This window comes from Battus philenor, unplaced genomic scaffold (assembly GCF_028537555.1).
Source record: "Battus philenor isolate CCGP_79_NKW_IND1 unplaced genomic scaffold, ilBatPhil1.0.hap1 SCAF_24, whole genome shotgun sequence".
Taxonomy (NCBI): domain Eukaryota; kingdom Metazoa; phylum Arthropoda; class Insecta; order Lepidoptera; family Papilionidae; genus Battus; species Battus philenor.
This window is the reverse complement of record NW_027181687.1, coordinates 6,513,988-6,531,914: the sequence shown is the minus strand read 5'-3', so window position 1 is coordinate 6,531,914 and position 17,927 is coordinate 6,513,988. Positions and strand designations below refer to the sequence as shown.

The following is a 17,927-nucleotide window of genomic DNA, read 5'->3' as shown; positions in this document are numbered from 1 at the left end:
CTTAGTTGACATCTTGGTGAAAGAAATATTGTAACCAAATTTTACGACTCTTAACTTTGAGATTCCAGAGATATTATGATGAGCAAGTATATAGGTGATCTGTACATAGGACATCTGTACATCTATTTCTTTTCCAGCTTACCTTTTCCATGGCTGCTCACTGTATTTTTCCTTATAAATCAAGTCGATCTAATTGTTGTCTGGAAAAAATTGCGTCTTGCCCTATGTACACTCTTACTACTACTTTTTTTTGCCTCGAAGTAAAATAAAGAGTAAATTTTTAAACTGAAAATTAATTAATTTAATTTTTAGATTATCTACGCGATCAAAGCACTAGGAAATATCGGAGGATTCAAACAAGAGTTTGCGGATGTGCTTATGAACATAATAGGCGATGTATTAGTGCCTGTGCCTATTCGGCTGACAGCTATAGACGCGTTCAGAAAAACACCATGTGTAGAGACAAGGTAAAATTAAACAAACATTCGAACAATATGTTTATAATATATATCTGTAGACAAACAAAAATATGCGACATAGTCCAGCGGGTTGGAGAGTTGAAGTGGCATTGGCAGGTCATATAACGCGTAGAACGAATGTCCGCTAAGCCCTTATAATAAAGACCGAGGACCGGCAAGTGCAGCGCAGGACGCCCATCCACAAAGTGGGCAGATGATCTTGTTAATGCTGTCAGAAGCTGGACTCAGACTATTTCCAGGCGGTACTTTTGGAAATTTATGTGGGCAGGCCTATATCTAGCAGTGAATGTCTTACTCCTGGAATTATGATGTTGATATATGTGAATAATATAATAGCTATTATTTTTTTATTTTATATCTATATTTTTTTTTAAGACAGGATTATGTCCAATCTAATATCTGGGTAGAGACTTATCATATTGAGACAAAAAATTATATCTAATGTAAAAATAACTTAAATTTTAAAATAGCAAAGATACGAACTATCGTACATATGTTTTACTTGAAATTAAGAAATCAATGTATAGTATACACAAAAAATTAGATAATACATTAGGTATTTGTTGTTTCATCTTTACGATTTAATATTTGTGACAGTACTATTTTAAAATAATACTACCTTTCATATTATCCATTGATATTGTCATGTAATGGTTGAATAGTAAAACGGAAAGCATGATACAGTTCCGCATTGAAAACATAGATCATTAAAATTGACTATTTTAATTTTCGTTTTAGAGAATACTTCTTAGAAACATTCCGCGAAGATTTAGTAGATATAGAAATACGCATCGCTTCGTATCTGCAAGTCATGCGTTGTCCGGATTTGAGCATCATTAGAAAAATACTCCATGCATTGAAGAATGAACCAGTCAATCAAGGTACAATCTACAGTCCATAAAGTCTACAGTTACAGGCATCTGCGATTCAAAGTAGTAGGGACAAAGTAGGCACAAGCGACCAGTCTATCAACAAAAAATATATAATGTATTATTATAATATGTCTGTAAGAATAACCAAATGGTTTATATACCACTCCATTGGTGGTAACTTTGTACCTCTCTTTGCGTCGTCGTAACGTTGAAAAAAAACACGACGTAAATTTAAACACTGCAAAGTGAATTCAGATTTTCTATAGCAAATCATGTAAACATCGAAGATAGATTCCAGGGTCACGAAATTACTACTTATTACTTTTAAAAAGAAAATTGAACAAAATAAACATTTAAAAAATAAAAATAATATAACTCTGGCAATAAATAAATTGGAATAATATTTACGTTTTTTTGGAACCTGAAACAACACGTAAAAATTTATATGAATTTATTATTTTCTTTTTAAAAAAGCACAACACGCTACATTACAACACACTACGTAATTGAAACTGAACTCTTAAAATTAACAAAACAAAGTGAAAATAAAACTGTATAAAAATTGCGTTGATTTTTAGTTAGAAAGGGAATCCCCGAGTTTTAATGGCATGGCGCAATTACAAAAAATAGTTGCCATCTTTTATAAAAAAAAAAATTAAAGATTCGAACCCAAAAAAACGCAACCTAGAAAATCTAACGACGCACAGTGAAAATTAGTACTAATTAGGCAGCGACGCAACTTCGCAAAAAACGCAAAACGAAACGACGCAAAGCGAGGTATTGGTGTAATAAAAAAACTGCATATCATATTAGCTGTGAGTTCAATTCCGGACGGCTTTTTAAACAATGAAATAAAATATTTAAAACAAATCCTGGAAAATATGCAATTTATATCTAACCATGTTCTGTCCATGTGATGAAAATACTGTAATAGTAGAATATCTTAGAGGGCTATTAACGGAACAGGCTTATCTTAGAGTGGAGGCCATACACCGGCACGAGCAGCGTAGGATGTCCAACAGTTAATAGGAAACTTTTTTAAGTTTGTTGGAATACATTGGATGCAGATTGATTCCAACTGGTCTTGTTGGTAATATTTACAAGAGCATCATGTCCAGCATTGGACATTCTAAAACTGAGATAATGATGATGTATTTAGTTACTTCATATGGTCCTTCATAACTTTTTTTAGGAATTGTGGTACATATTTTTTAGTGCAAAAATATTAACTTTCACTAAGGTTAAATTCGTACATTATGAATATATAATTTAAATTTTATATTGCCAATATGTTACGAAATATCGTGAACGTTTATCGTGTTATCGTTGTTCATAACGATAATCATTTCTATTTTTAATCGCACAGCAATTACATTTGTATGGAGCCACTTGAACAACCTCGGACAGTCATCTTTACCCTCACGAGTAGAAATTCAGGGTTTGCTGTCGGGTAACACTTTACCGCAACTTGAAGACAGCCCAGACTTTAGGATGTTCTCCAGGAATTATGAGCAAAGCATTTTCTTCGACCAATATAATGCAGGTTAATATAATTTTTCTTTGATAATTGATAAATTCAAGTTAATTTATTGTTTTTTCAGCCTAATAGAATAAGAATTAAACTTACTTCAGAGTAATCACTTTATTTATTGAATATATGGATGATTTGTTAGTTTTATACAACATAAAACATTGTTCGTTATATGTTACACGTTTACACGTTATTATATTTTCATTATAATGTGGTATAGTATGTCGTATTTTTTTTTTGATTACATCATTAATCATCAAAAATTTGACAAAAGTGTGATTTTTTATTTTATTCTGTAATTCACTTAGGAAAGGAAAAGTGTTGTTTTCAGTACAATATAATCCTCGTCTTAAATAATAAATAAAACACAGTAATTCGTCGAACCAGTAAAGTTTTATTTTTAATTTTGATTTAGCTTTTTTTTAACAAAATATTCTTCTTACACAGCCATTTTAAAGCCTCTAATAGTGTACATTTTTTATTGCAGGTGGTAACTACGAGGCCAATGTGGTTTTCTCTCCAGATTCATACATTCCAAGGTCACTGTCCCTTAATTTGACTGTCGACATGTTCGGAGAATCTATCAACCTACTTGAGGTATTAAAACACTTAAAAGAATTTATTGGAAAAATTCTTACATGCTATGTTTTGTAAATATCACATTGTAGTTATTCGTTGATTAGTCCTAATAATAAATAACGTAATTTACTCGTTTTCGGTCAAATATAATATTGCCTACTGTTTAACATTAGTGATGATTGATAAATTTGTGCAAATTGTACCCGTTTTTCTATATTTACCATTCTTATGTATTTTATCTCGAAATCCCAACTTTTATTGCGATTTGCAAGTAGTTTCGGCGAGCTATAAAAACATAAGTAACTCAGTCCCTTACTGAAAATCAGCACTAGTACAAGTTAAGCTTGTACTGTAACATGTAACTGAGTAAGGGTTGCCACTGTAGTACTCCTATAGCCAACGAAAGAAATCTTCTCTTTAGTTTGTTGTGTCCTCACTTACAGATTCGTATTTCCCTCCATAACAAATCAACAATTCACTTCTAAATAAATAAATGCATGCTTATATCCTATCTGCGGTAACAACCAATACACTGAAATGTTTTTTTTTAGATCAAAGCCCGCGGTGAAGGCTTTGAAAGGTACTTCGAAGCGTTCTTCGGCAAGAACGGACCTTTGAGTAAGACCGAAATAACCAACAAGTTTAACAAACTAAGAATATTACGATCTCCTAATGAAGCAGATGAACTGCGAGGCAAAATCGATGATCTTGGATACAAAAACAGTGCACTTAAGCATCAATATCCCATGGCAGAGCTGGGCATCAAAGTTTTTGGCAATGAAATATCATTCTGGAGTGCAGAAGGTCCTGATGAAATTATGAAGTCATTAGAGAAGTTAAATCCTAAGCTGACTATATTAGAGATATTATCAGGAAAAGTAAGTTAAATAACTTAACACAATATATATGGACTATACCAGATTATAAAATAAAAAGGACAGACGATTGATTTTTAAATGTCGTTGGACGTCAAAAATTGTAAGGAAATATACAGAAGTGTTTACATTTATACTTTAAGTTGTGCAAGTGACATTATACATTTAATTTTATTAATAATTTAAAAAAAACTAATAATTTTTTTAATATGTAGAGATTAAACAGGATCATTTACATTTAACATTTGAGTGTGTCATGAAAATGCAACAATAGCCAAATTTGATATAAAATAACATCAGATTGACTTTTGAATGATAACGTTCAACATTAAACTATGAAGATTCCTTACGCGCTTTAATCTGAGAAGAGATCAAATTGAAGCCAAACAAATAGAAATTGTGCTGTGCATTTTCTATTATTAACTCCTTCCAGCGAATATAGTACACGTTATTTTAATATTGGTAACCAAAAGGGGTAGTTTTAATAAACTTAAACTAAATTTTCTGAAAAGTCGTATATGTAATGTAGAAAGAATCCCATCTACTATCATAACAATAAATGTCTAATGTGTCTTCCCCAGGAAATAAAATATAACAAAGCATCTTTGTTCCTCGACACGACATTCTCAGTACCTACGGGTTGCGGTTTGCCGCTTAACATGAACCTAATGGGCACCAGCTACGTGGACACAAAAATGTCTGGAACTGTTGTGGACAAGTTTGAACAATCTGGGAATTTAGATTTTGCTGGCATGATTAGACCTAGGTATGTACTCAATTGTTTTAACCTTAGAACAACATATGAGGATCATGGGATTTGGGTCTCCTCCATAGACTTATAAGATCGGTCGGTAGCGACCTAACAATGTGTGTGTGAACGTCTTACACTGCGCCTATTTTTATATATATATATAGTCATCAAAATAAAATATTCGAATAGTACAACCGAATATTATGTTGCAATTTTATCTTTAATGTAGTGAAGGAACTCTTCAGCGGGTAACACAGTTTTATAAATTGCAAGATAATTTAAAACTATACAATATTAAAGAGAATTTTATGAATAAGATTTACTTTTTAAATAATAATAGGATTGTCCTCTTTGTTCATTCCCATAGTTTAAATTTGAATAATTTGAATTTTGTTTAGTCTAACTTAAATCCACTCTCAGAGACTCCATAGCCTTGACTTTCTTGTATTTGACTAAAGTACACCAAATTGAAGAGTACACTTTTGTCGAGAGGTTTTTCTTGATTTTGTTTAAGCTCCTGTACTAGTACAACTATATTCTAGTTATATAGTGCTACCGAAACCTTTGTACCGCGCATTAGGTTTGCGTATGGCGAGATGGAGGGAGTATTGACTGTACTTTCCACGGCCCCAACCTCAACCTTTAGTGCAAGAGTTTCTGTAGCACTGAAGTGCGAAGAATCTTTATCCCTGTCTCAGCGAACAGCGCCTTCTGGCGCTCAGCTATAGACGTTTTCTCTCGGCGAATACCGTACATTTGTTTTACATTATCGTGTCAATAATTACATGATCATGGTCATTAATTTGTTGGTTACCAACGCCATAGCTGTATACGTTTCTTGTGCGGTTATTTGGTCACATAACCAAATACAAACCAAAAACATCAATTTTGGCTATATCATGGATAAATGTTTGAGGAGAGTTAAAAACAAATATTTCAATGTCGTACAGAATAACTGAAGAGTCAAGTTCACAGGTTACACTAGCTTTCGTTAAAAAAGCTATTGAAGACCATTTACAAATGTACCGATTTTAACAGGTATCACTAGGGTCTCGCTGCAATTTAACCTTGACCTTTTTAAACCTTATCTCCAAGGAGTAATGTCTAATTTCCAGTGTCGCAGTAAACATCGCAGCAACAATGGGCGTAGTCGCGAGCACGCTGTGCTCCAGCGGCGTCCGTTTGAACGCCCGCCTGTACACCGCCACTGCAGTGGAAGCTAAACTCAGTTTGAGGGGCTTGAATCTGGTACGACTTGATTTATCTCTACCGAGAGACAAGCAAGAGATTTTCGCTGCTAAGTAAGTGTTATTTTATGTTTTAGAAACTACTTGTTCACCGAAGAGAGTAACAGAATCATTTGATGATTATTAGTACCATCATTATAAGTGAATATACAAAAATTACGTCCAAAAATTATGTGCATATAAGAGATTTTCACCTATATACTGATTCATCGTGATTTCTCTGGAAATATAAAGCTTAGAGACTTGAAATTGGGTAGGAATAATCCTTTCGTTGTGTAGCGGTTATATATATATATATATATATATATATATATATATATATATATATATATATATATATATATATATATATATATCGAAGGGCTGTAGACTTGGAACTAAAAGATCGTAAGATTAGTTATTTAGGACTAAGTAAACATACAACACATATTAAATCCGTATCTTTAAAGACTACTGAAATAAGTTAAAAAAAAAGAAGATATTAATAAAATTAAATTTCTTGCGGCCCCCAAGCAAACGCTCTATGGAATGAAACTATTAAAAAGGTACGAGAAAGGACCTTGGCGTTTGCTGTCATTCATGTCATATATATATTTCTAAATCGAAGATTTCCAAGAAAGCTAATCTTAAGTTCAATTGGTTACTGCAGTGACCACTTTGGTTCTCATTGGCAAGGTCAGTCGCTCAACGAACCAAAAAATGGAGAGGGTTGTGTCCAGTAGACATCCTATGGCTAAATTGATTACAATTATTGGTATCCATCAACTGAGTCTCGGATATAATAGAATACATAGATATGGTTAATAGTATAATATATTAGTTTCATATTAAGATGAGTGTGCTTTATTAACTGTCCATGTGAACTTTCAGATCGGAACTCATCATACTCCACGGCGATCAGGAGCTCCAGCAACAAGGATTGAATCAGAACAGGATAGAACAGAACACGTGCAGCTGGACTACTTTCGACAAGGCCATTGGCATTAAAGTGTGTGCTGCATACCAGGTGTGTGCTGAAATTATAAATTTAACTTCTCAGTAATATCATATAATTTTACCCATGAAAAAAATATAGAGAGTCTAATAATAGGTTACATTTTAATTAATTAAAGCATAATCAGTGAAAACATCATTTATTTGATATTAAATAGGTTGGCTTAAGAGAGTACTTGCTTTAACTACAAGCAATACTGGAACTGGTAAACAGAGCTATGATAGTGTCATTTGAATATAATGTATTTCGCTTACAAAATAGGAATTGAAAATAATAGCACATATTTTCAACAATAATATTACATACAAACAAACTTGTTGGTAATTTATACAAAACATATAAATGTATAATATTTTAATGTTATTGATATGGCATAGAAAGAAGTGTTTGTGTTACCTCGGTTCCTATTTCATCCAAAACCAAGAAAAAAATTAAATAACTTCTTGCGTTCGATACTAAAATTATTTCTTCTTATTCTGTCTATATTATAATATATATGTGTGTGTGTGTGTGTATATATATATGTATATATTACATATACACAAACACAGTATTGTAAACATATGCCTACAAAACTTAGTTTTTTGGATTATATATCTGAAGTGGCTCCTAAGTATGCTTACCAAGTTCAGAGTGATGGATCTTGGGCATTGTAAACATCTCTATAGCCACCGAGATTCTTGTCATTGGATTTTTTGCGCCTTCGGGGTTAATTTGTGGAGGTTTATGATGTTTTTTCGATAGCTTTTTTAATAAGCTCGGATGTATACTAAATGTTATCGATTAAAGAAATGTTGTCAATGAAAAATGTAAGACAAGGAGATTTCTCACACTGTTTTGCATGTGTCTTGATTATAATTTTTTTGTTTTAATCGACTCTGGCAATTGTGTAGGCTTTTGGTAAATGAGTAGGCGCATAGAACAATTTAATTCACAAACTAAATCGGAACGTTTTATTAAATTCTAGTTTCCAAACATGACGAATCTACACAACGCGCCATATTTCATCATGAGCGGACCGGCCAAGTATATTGTGTCGTTAGAGAAAGCCGACCCATCCGCCAAGACATACGCCTTCCAATACAAATGGGATAGGAATGCTACTACAGATGTAATAGGATTTTCATTTGATACTCCTAATAGTAAGGTAAGTGAAACTATCAAAGAAAAACAAAGTTTGTAACAATATTACTTCATCGTCATCGTTTTAGCCATTGGATGTCCCATAGATTTAAAAATATTTTAAATTGTTTATTGCTTTCAACTGATTAGCTGTATTTTACGTGCAGTATAGCGATCGCGGTCGCATAGTTCATAAAACATTTTTGTTCATAAGGGATAATTTATTTATGAGCATATCTACCTTTTAAATTAATTAAATTTAGGTAACAATTTATGTGACTGTCTTCAAGCTTTTTTAAGCTTTAACTTATTAAATTTACAAATAAAAACTATTTTTTGCATCTCTACCTAAGCATAAGGAGGTATTAGTCTTTTTAAAGCTATCCGTAAATAGCCATTCCAATAACAAATATCTGATTAGATAGTTTAAAATATAAAAAGGAACAATTAAACGAATTATTTTTTTTTTTTCTATTACATAAATTTCGTTGATTTAATAATACTCAATAATTTAAAGGAAAAGCGTATGATAGACGCTTCCATGATAATGTCGGCCACATCGAGCTCCGCCGCACTCACCTTGCAATCAGCCCAAAGCACTATCAAAGCCAAAGCGATGTACCAGAACAAGCAATATGACAAATCATTGGAGGCCAGCTTGGACGTGGACGGGAGGAAGCAGTTCGACACGTTAATGGCGCTGAAGAGACACGATATCAAGTATGGATATGTTTGGTTACCCCACGCATATTGGGTTGTTAATAATCAAACCATCGCCCAGTTGTCTGGTGAGTGCATTGTTACAACAAAAGCTTAACTAACGGATATATAGATTTCTTTTGATTTTTTAAATTCTTGAATATGTAACGGAGAATTTTCCTATTGTCTCGATCTTAATCCTTCGCGTCCCGCAATATAACGCATGTCAGTGTCAGGAACGAATTTTTTTAAATGATAAATGAAATATTATTGTTTACGTTTCTGTGGTCTGTAGTACATCAGCAAAACATCAACAAGAGCAAGCAATTATAAACTGTATTTTTAAGGTGATATAATGTAGCCTACTTTATTTTGGGCAGATCTGACCCGTACGCACCCGGGGAGTTCGGACAGATATGTCGGCAGTCGACAGGCTAAGTTACACTGAAAATTTTACTTTAAAGAGTTCAAGTAAAGCTTACTTTTGTTTAAGTCGAGACATGTCTAGCATAACAGTCTTGTTTACGGGTGTCCTTATTTTTGTATTAGTGAATTGTTCGAGGTTTATTACTCGCGATTCTTGCAGAAAATTCCATTTTATATAAAAGCTAAAAAAATCTTAAATAATTCGCAACAGAATATTGTTTGGTACATTTTTTATTTTCTGTGTCCACCACTGGTTTCTTCTTTAACTTTAAATAAATAAAGCTACAGTAAGAAATTATGTACGCTATTAGTACATAAATCAACCATCAATAAATATAAATTTTCAACAAATAAATTTAATTTCCAGGCAGTGTAAAAGTAAAAACTAAAGGTGGAGTCACACAGTGGGACATATCAACGGACTTCCAAACAAGACAGCTTGCAAGCCGCCTCATTGGATATTACACTCTAAATGGCCCTACTCATGGAATGAAATTACAACTCGACTATGAATTTTATAGAAACCCAAAGCAAACGATAAAATTAGAGGGCGTATATAGCGAAAGAATCTTGGGTTTCAGGCATGATCTGTATGGGGAGTTATCTATGGACTTCACAGCTTATCCGGGATATAATTTTTACTCTGTGCTAAGAAATGTGGTATGTACAGATATTTTACTTTTAAAAAGATTTTTTGTACAAATTGCCAAGAATATTTTTTTTATTTTTGTGCATATTTCTTACTGTTTTTTACTTACTTTTTTACTTACTTGGAAAATGAATATTTATGACTTTTTAGGAAACTTATAAATTTTAATGGATTTTAACTTGTACAAATAGATATCCACCATTATCATCATAATTTAAGACGCACGACGTCCACCACTGGACATAGGCCTCCCCATATATATCCAATAAGACTGGTTGCCAAAAAACTATGTACAGTATCTTCCGTCGACATCATCAAGGTCATCCATCCATAGTCTACTCCAGAACTTCATATTACATATTAACTTTGGTCAGCGACTGTGTATATCAATACTAATTATATTCATTTCAGAAAACTCAAAGCCATATTGACATAAGGCTGAACGTAAGCGCATCTCGAGAACAGAAGGCAGACCCGGCGTTTACTTTTGTCTTCAAACGCATCGACAAACTGAACGGAGTACTTCTTAACACTGAGGTCGCATTGACACGTCCGCCGCGGCCGATACTGTTGAAGATACAGTTCGAGGAGGTAATTATGTTTGGATAATACAGTTGTATATGTGTAAAAAGTTTTTATAGTCAAATATTTAATGTAAACCTATATGGAGTATGTCTGTACTGCTCAATCCAATTAGCCATTGTTCAAAGTTTTATAGATAAATAGGCGTGTGCCACTCTATTAATATTAAAACTAATATATGGCTCTTTCAGTGGTACTTCTTAACGATTTGTGTACTATTTTCTAGGTTTTCAAGGAATTTATTCTATTTATATTTATGTGTAAAGCTTCTATAATTTATTCTAATTATATTTTGGATATATTTGTTTTAAATATCGACTAACACTAACTTAGCTTTGTTTTAAATTTATTTTAATATTCACTTGTTACTGAAAGTCATGTTAACGCTAATATATTTTTGTTATTGTTTCGCATTTATTGTTATATTTTTCATCTATAGACAGGACCAAAGTATTCGGCACTGGCCGTACTGAATTTCAATCCGAAAGCCCGCGAGATAGTTATTTCTGGCTACGTGTTCGCACCGCCCGGCTCCCAGCTGTACGTGGACGCGGAGCTTAGCGCCACCTTACCTACATTGCACCCCTGCACTCTCAAAGCGAAGATACACGAGAAACAAGCTAATGAATTTCAGGTATAGAATTTATGTAAATCTTTTATGACGTCTATTTATGCTGACATTACTTTACAATCTACTAAATTTTAAAGGCAATGCTATTGTGCCATACAAAATTAAAATTAAAATCAACTTTCCTTAAGAAACTGTTAAATAAAAAATCACTTTAAAGATTGAACCAATAAATTTATATTTTTTAATATTCTTCTAATTAAAGGCTTCAACTTGAGTGCGGAGAGACTTGTTAAATTGGGAAGAGTTCTATTCTCAAGATTCTGAGTGATAGGATTATAGAATATGCTTTTTCTGAAATAAGTGAGGGTCCTCACAAAATAGTCTATGAATTTTTGTGTACGAAGCAATATAAAGGATATTATTTATATAGTAAAAATGTTAAAAATAAAAAAGTAGTGTATAGTAGCAGTAATATAGTGTAGAACTAACTACAACAGAGATGAGCCGGCTCTTGAACCGCTTTCTTTCGGGATGTGTATGCTATCTGCCAAGCATTTCTAAAATTGAATTTATTTTATCAACTTTCTCCCATCAATATCTGTTAGAAAAGTAATTATAATGAAATGGTATACATACTAAACCTAAACAATTTTTTGTGACTGATTACCTAAAAAAAGTACAATGTTCAAAAAATTAAACTAATGAATTTCTCTTGCGTTTTCAAATGTTCAAAGCTGAAAAGACAGCAGTTTCCATAAAATAGTTTTCCTCGTCATTTAATATCGTTGTGGATACAGTTCCCGAAGATTTGCAAATAGAAATGATTGACATGTAAAATAATACATATTTAAAAATGTACTACACTATATATGATAATCGCAATTTAAGTAATAATAATTATTTCACATATAGTCACTATATTTGCAAAGTTCTCCGCGCCAGAAAGGTTAACCACTGCTAGCCCTCCGGACTTCTTTAAATAAGGGGTATTTAATGAGTAATTAGTCGCCATATTGATGAATTTCTTTAAATGTTACATTATCCAGAATATCTCATATATTTTCCGGAAATACTTTTTTAAGTTTTTCTTCCATTTTTTTTAATCTAGTAAGATGATTTTTACAGTAAATTAAAATAAAAGTGGTTTTTAACAGTTGAATGCGGTAGGCATGTGGTTTACGGGTGTGGATTTCAACGTGGACGCGCTCTATCAGGACCAATCCAAGACTAACCTGGCTTCACACCGTGTCAAGGTTATACTGAATAGCAGCCACTTCAAGGACATTATGGTTGACGCAAGATTCACGCAGGATAACCGACAAATCACGTTTATTGGTCAGGTAAGAAAATAAATTGCCATTTACAAATATTAAACAGAGATTATCTATCTCCGCTTACTTCGTTACTTTATTCATATAGATGAGCTTTTCTATGAGCCGAGTCGGGCTATGAGTAAAATTTTAAATCGGTCTAATCGGATCGGATCGGATTTTAGTGCACATACTCAAAATAATATACGCGCGAAATCGAATAACTGTCCGCCCAGTCACATGTGTTTTTTGAAAAGTTACATCAAATTTTGACAGATAATCAAAGGTAATTATTATGAGACTTGTATGTATTAGGGGGACCGGAAAGTAATGTCGCTTTCTTGAGTTAAATTCACACGACTACAATTTTATCCAATTTTTATTACTAATCAACAATTTATACACCTTCGTTATGAACAACCTTTTGTCATCTAGTGTACAACGTCTTCCAAGTACTTAATGAACTACTAAATGACGATCAAGTATCGACATGCGCAAAAACGACATTATTTTCCGGTCTCCCTGTTGAAAAGTAAAGCATTATTTTTACTAATTTTCCCTAAATTTTTCCATTTTTATTTATTTATATTTTAGTACTTTTCTCGTACCACTCGAACAAACTAGGTGAGCCGCTCCAGCGTTTCTTTTCCTTGTGTAAAATATCCTTTAGTATCTGTAGTGATACCAGTATTTGTTTTTCCCAGGGCGAATACAACACTGACAAGTATCGCGCTCTCGTCCGTCATGTTTTGCTCTCAGAACAGAAGTTCACAACGTACGTAGAGGTAGATGCCAGCGGTAGAGCCTACAGTGTAAACCTCAATGCCGACCTGAACAACAACACCGACGTTAACGTCCACCTGCATTTTGATCAGTGAGTACTCTAGATGCTATATTAGTCTATCATCATCATATCAGCCGATAGACGCCCACTGCTAAAGCTGGTCAAGTTATTAGGTCGACTCAGTGGACATTATGTGATTTTTTTTGTTTTCTACATAACTATGAACTGACCAACACGTCAAACGAATTATAGTCACCATTTCTTCATTTTATTGTCAAATAACAGTCTAACTTAGTTCCTATTTTTCTTTGTATTTCTTACAGATTATATATATATATATATATATATATATATATATATATATATATATATATATATATATCAACGGTTGAAATTATGGTGATCGCAAATATAATTCCCTAGGGATACACAATATATCTTATAGAACAACTACCTCGATACCTACGCTTTTTAAAACATGATGAAGGTTAAAAATCAAATAACCTATTTGGTTATGTAAAAAGTGTGAAAGCATTAGACAACAAACTATGTTTTTCTGACCAAGTTATGTTCAAGTTTATGTAATATATTATATTTACTACCAATCTCGTTATGTCACTAATTCACACAAGTAATATCAAAGATAGGTGCTCAATAGAAATTTGGTAGAACACAACATTGAAGTCACTGTAAAGATGGACAAACAAACCGAATAGCCTTCCTACAAAATTTAAATGTAATCCAATATTGAAATTCATAAGTTGAATTAACATTAAAGTATGCCACTATTTACAAAAAATCGCTTAGGGATTGCATGTCTTTGGTCTGAATAGTGCCAGTGTTTCAAAATATATACATCAGTATAAATGTGTAACTTGTACATCTTAACTCTTCCGCACATGCAGTGGTAGTCGTGCAATGAAATGCACCGCCCGCCAGGAGCTTCTGGAGCTCCTGAAGATGCCCCGTGGAGGGGTGAAACACGTGTTGAGTGATTTGGTGGTGGCGGTTGTGTGATTCGCATTGTTTGCCGCATGCGCATTTATCAGCGGGCTGGCGGGCGGTGCATTTCATTGCACGACTACCACTGCATGTGCGGAAGTGGCTAAATATTGGTCCTTTTCTTACTTAGGATGAACTTCCGCGAAGTAACGCCTGATTCCATTAAACATCTTAACTCTGCTTCTCAGATTGCGTGATGTGCAGATCTCTTACCAAAGATGGAGCAGTGATCTCCAGAAGCGTTTGAGTGCTTCCATCAATTGGGATGCGAACCGGGACCCTTCGCAAAAGCTGAGTGTTGATATTCAACTGGATAACAAGGGACATTTGCACCATGCTGGATACCTTACCTTATACTATCCAGGAAGAGTTGTTAACGGAGATTTCGAGGTGCTGCTCAGAGGTAATTGAATAAATCTCACATGTTTAGACTTATAATGGAAAGAAAAAGAATCTGTGCAAATTATTGTATTAATTAAAGTTATAGTCAAGTAATGTCCTCCAAAATGAATAATTTCTAACCAAACTTCAGACGAACGTAAGAAATTCAATATTAACCAAATAAAGTTTACAGGCAGTATGACAAGAACAACACTACAGGTATATCATTCATCAACTCTATTATAATCAGTCCTCTCATTTAACGAGTAACACCTATAGTTTTCAAAACCAAAAATGTCACACCTTAAGAATATAGTGTACATATCCAGGGTATATTACAAGTTGAATGCAATGTAGCTATATTTTGATATTTTGTTCGCTTGACAAAGTTACATAGTGCTCTTTCACTCCCACTTTTGCAAGCAGAAAAAAATAAATTTAACAAGTATCAACAAGATTAATCAATGTACGAACCCTAGTATTATACTATAGAATAATATTTTGTCTTTGAGGAAAAATATCCTTTATACTAACCAACTTATCTCAAGTTGAACATTTTATGGAATTAACTCTGTACTGTTCACATAACTTGATCTGTATTACTAACTACCATAGCCACAATACTTTTTAGAGTTTAATTATTGTCACGCCATCAGTGATGCAAGTTTCTGCCATTGTGTACGGTTCGAAACTGGAAACAGCACATGATTGTAAATAGTCTATATATACTTAATAAACATAACTTCATTGAATCATTCTTCGAATGATCATTGCCCTGCTATCAAGAATACAGTATATTAATAAAGGCCTGCCATCAATATCAAAATGTAACATAATATTCTTTATTATTTTCAGATTGGTTCTGTCAATGGCATGTCCGTATGGGTTGGAATAATGACGCAACAATTCTGTGGCAAGTCAAAATGTATTCAGAGGCGCATGATGAAACAGTGTATGCCTTACTATCCAGTATGGTCACGCCGTTTGCTGGCTGGCAAAACACTAGCTTCAATCTCATGTAAGTAATGGGTATCAACTATTTAATTTTTAGTGTTAAGATATGCTGATTTTCTATGCTAGCTAAGCTTCAAATGTATTTGACAAACTTTTATATCAACACTAAAGTTGTTCCGTGGTAAAAGACAATGTTCAGATAGTTTCAATATTTAAGTCAAATTCCATAAGTTTTTTATAATTCATATATATATAGGAGTCCACTATAAATCCTTTTTTTGTATCAGACCGCGCAAGACCAATTTTCGTAACCATCTTTAGGGAATAACTATGCCTTGCAGTGGGTGTCTATCGGCTGTCATGATGATGAGTGCAAGTGATGATTCATTGCATTCTTATCACGAATGAAGTCAATCCCAAATTCTCGTTAATAATCGTAATATCGTAATCATTGGTCTTCTACTGCTCGTTAAAAGGATATACAGACAAACATGCTTTAAAATAAAAAAGTATATTACTTTTTTTTCTACCGGCAGGTGGCGTTACAAGGACAATTTGCAAGCAATTAACGGCAGCATGAACTGGCAAGAGGACTACCTGGCCTTCAAATTATTAGCCGACTATCTGTTCAAAACCAACGAATTTTACGGAGAGATCAATGCTTTAGTAAATTCTACAATAAAGATGCTGCCCACAGCTGCGGCGATTGCCAAGCATAGAGTGGTTTGGAAAAAAAGCGCCGATACTCTACTAAGTTTTCAGGTTTTTTTTTTCTATTTAAACATTAAAAGCCTCGTATCGTTAATATATATAAATTATCGATGTTCATATAACAATATTATTTACTCATTACCATGATTAAAAAATTATGGAAACGGTCTCGTAATTTTTTTATTCCAAAATGTTCGAAAATCTAAAACTTGTCTTTATAGGCATAAGCATGTGTAGCTTTTGTCTATCTGAGTAGAAACTACATCGTGCAGTACCAGTTTCTGTTACACTAATAAAATTTGATGTTGTTTATCAATACATGAAGAAAAAAAAGAAACAATTTTTCAGGAATATACATAATCTTCAACCCACATCTGATCATGTAATTCTGTAATCGACCAAACAAGTATATCAATAAATATACAAATTTATGTAATAGCCAACACCAAAATAGATATACTTTCATTAAAATCTAAATTTATTACTTCTAAATTCTGTTCTTTTTTATAGCAAAGCGGTTTCTATAATTAGTCTTCAACATCATGGAAATGTGCATCTGTATATCCAATCCAATCCAAATATGTGTTAATATTTTTTTATTATATAATTAACATTAATTTGTTCGTATTTACAGTACAATGAAGAAGGTAAACTTATGCTCAATTCGTCATGGAATATAGAAAAAGGGGAGAAAGAAAATAATATCACGGGTAGAGTCATGCTGATTACACCGTTCCAGGTATTTATTTATTATACATAACATAGAAAATAAAAATCAATATTATGAAAACAGGAAATACAAACGGTGACGTTATCGCAAACGCTGATTTTTTCGAATCAGTCATTTATTTGCTTAGTAAAAAAATGAGTAGGTACATTTAGAAGATTACTTTAAATACGTACCTCATAAAAAAGAACGTACTATTGTATTATTACCGTTATATTAATTGTTTTCAAAGCGGCTGTTCACAGACAAATATTGCCATTGTTATGGTTTTTTCCTTTCGTTTAATAGTAACTTGAAAAGTATTAATTAAATTTAGACATCATAAAAGAAGGGACTCGTATGGTTCGAATCCAGAAGTTCATCAAGTATTATTATGTAACCACTTACCTTGACTGGCCATACATACATTAGACGTGTATAACAGAATGGCCTTAAGAGAAAAAAGATATTTATTTAAAATATTTTTTTTTCAGGGTTATACAAGTGGTTTCCTACGTACGGAGTTCATATTGGGACACAAACGTGATATAAAAGGAATCACTTATTTGGATTTAGAACAAAAAGTCATCAAGATATATGTTGACGGTAAGTTTTTTAATCTCCAAATTTAACTCAAAAAATTGTTATGATTAAAAAATAACCGATTCAAACATACGTCTACAAATCACGTAGTTTATTTTA

The 17,927-nt window shown here is 33.0% G+C and overlaps 1 protein-coding gene across 1 annotated transcript in view; it reads left to right on the top strand.

The window, feature by feature from the left end:
- Positions 1-17,927, top strand: part of Apoltp (Apolipoprotein lipid transfer particle) — a 67,158-nt gene that overhangs the window by 9,672 nt on the left and 39,559 nt on the right. Inside the window, exons 13-32 of the mRNA XM_068768098.1 lie at positions 313-467; positions 1,218-1,360; positions 2,718-2,894; positions 3,370-3,479; positions 4,013-4,339; positions 4,918-5,102; positions 6,203-6,388; positions 7,205-7,340; positions 8,296-8,475; positions 8,968-9,238; positions 9,943-10,235; positions 10,636-10,815; positions 11,246-11,440; positions 12,532-12,717; positions 13,392-13,561; positions 14,662-14,876; positions 15,710-15,872; positions 16,345-16,570; positions 17,154-17,258; positions 17,720-17,831. Coding sequence (XP_068624199.1) covers positions 313-467; positions 1,218-1,360; positions 2,718-2,894; positions 3,370-3,479; positions 4,013-4,339; positions 4,918-5,102; positions 6,203-6,388; positions 7,205-7,340; positions 8,296-8,475; positions 8,968-9,238; positions 9,943-10,235; positions 10,636-10,815; positions 11,246-11,440; positions 12,532-12,717; positions 13,392-13,561; positions 14,662-14,876; positions 15,710-15,872; positions 16,345-16,570; positions 17,154-17,258; positions 17,720-17,831 — 3,715 coding nt within the window. The remainder of the gene's footprint in view (positions 1-312; positions 468-1,217; positions 1,361-2,717; positions 2,895-3,369; positions 3,480-4,012; positions 4,340-4,917; positions 5,103-6,202; positions 6,389-7,204; positions 7,341-8,295; positions 8,476-8,967; positions 9,239-9,942; positions 10,236-10,635; positions 10,816-11,245; positions 11,441-12,531; positions 12,718-13,391; positions 13,562-14,661; positions 14,877-15,709; positions 15,873-16,344; positions 16,571-17,153; positions 17,259-17,719; positions 17,832-17,927) is intronic.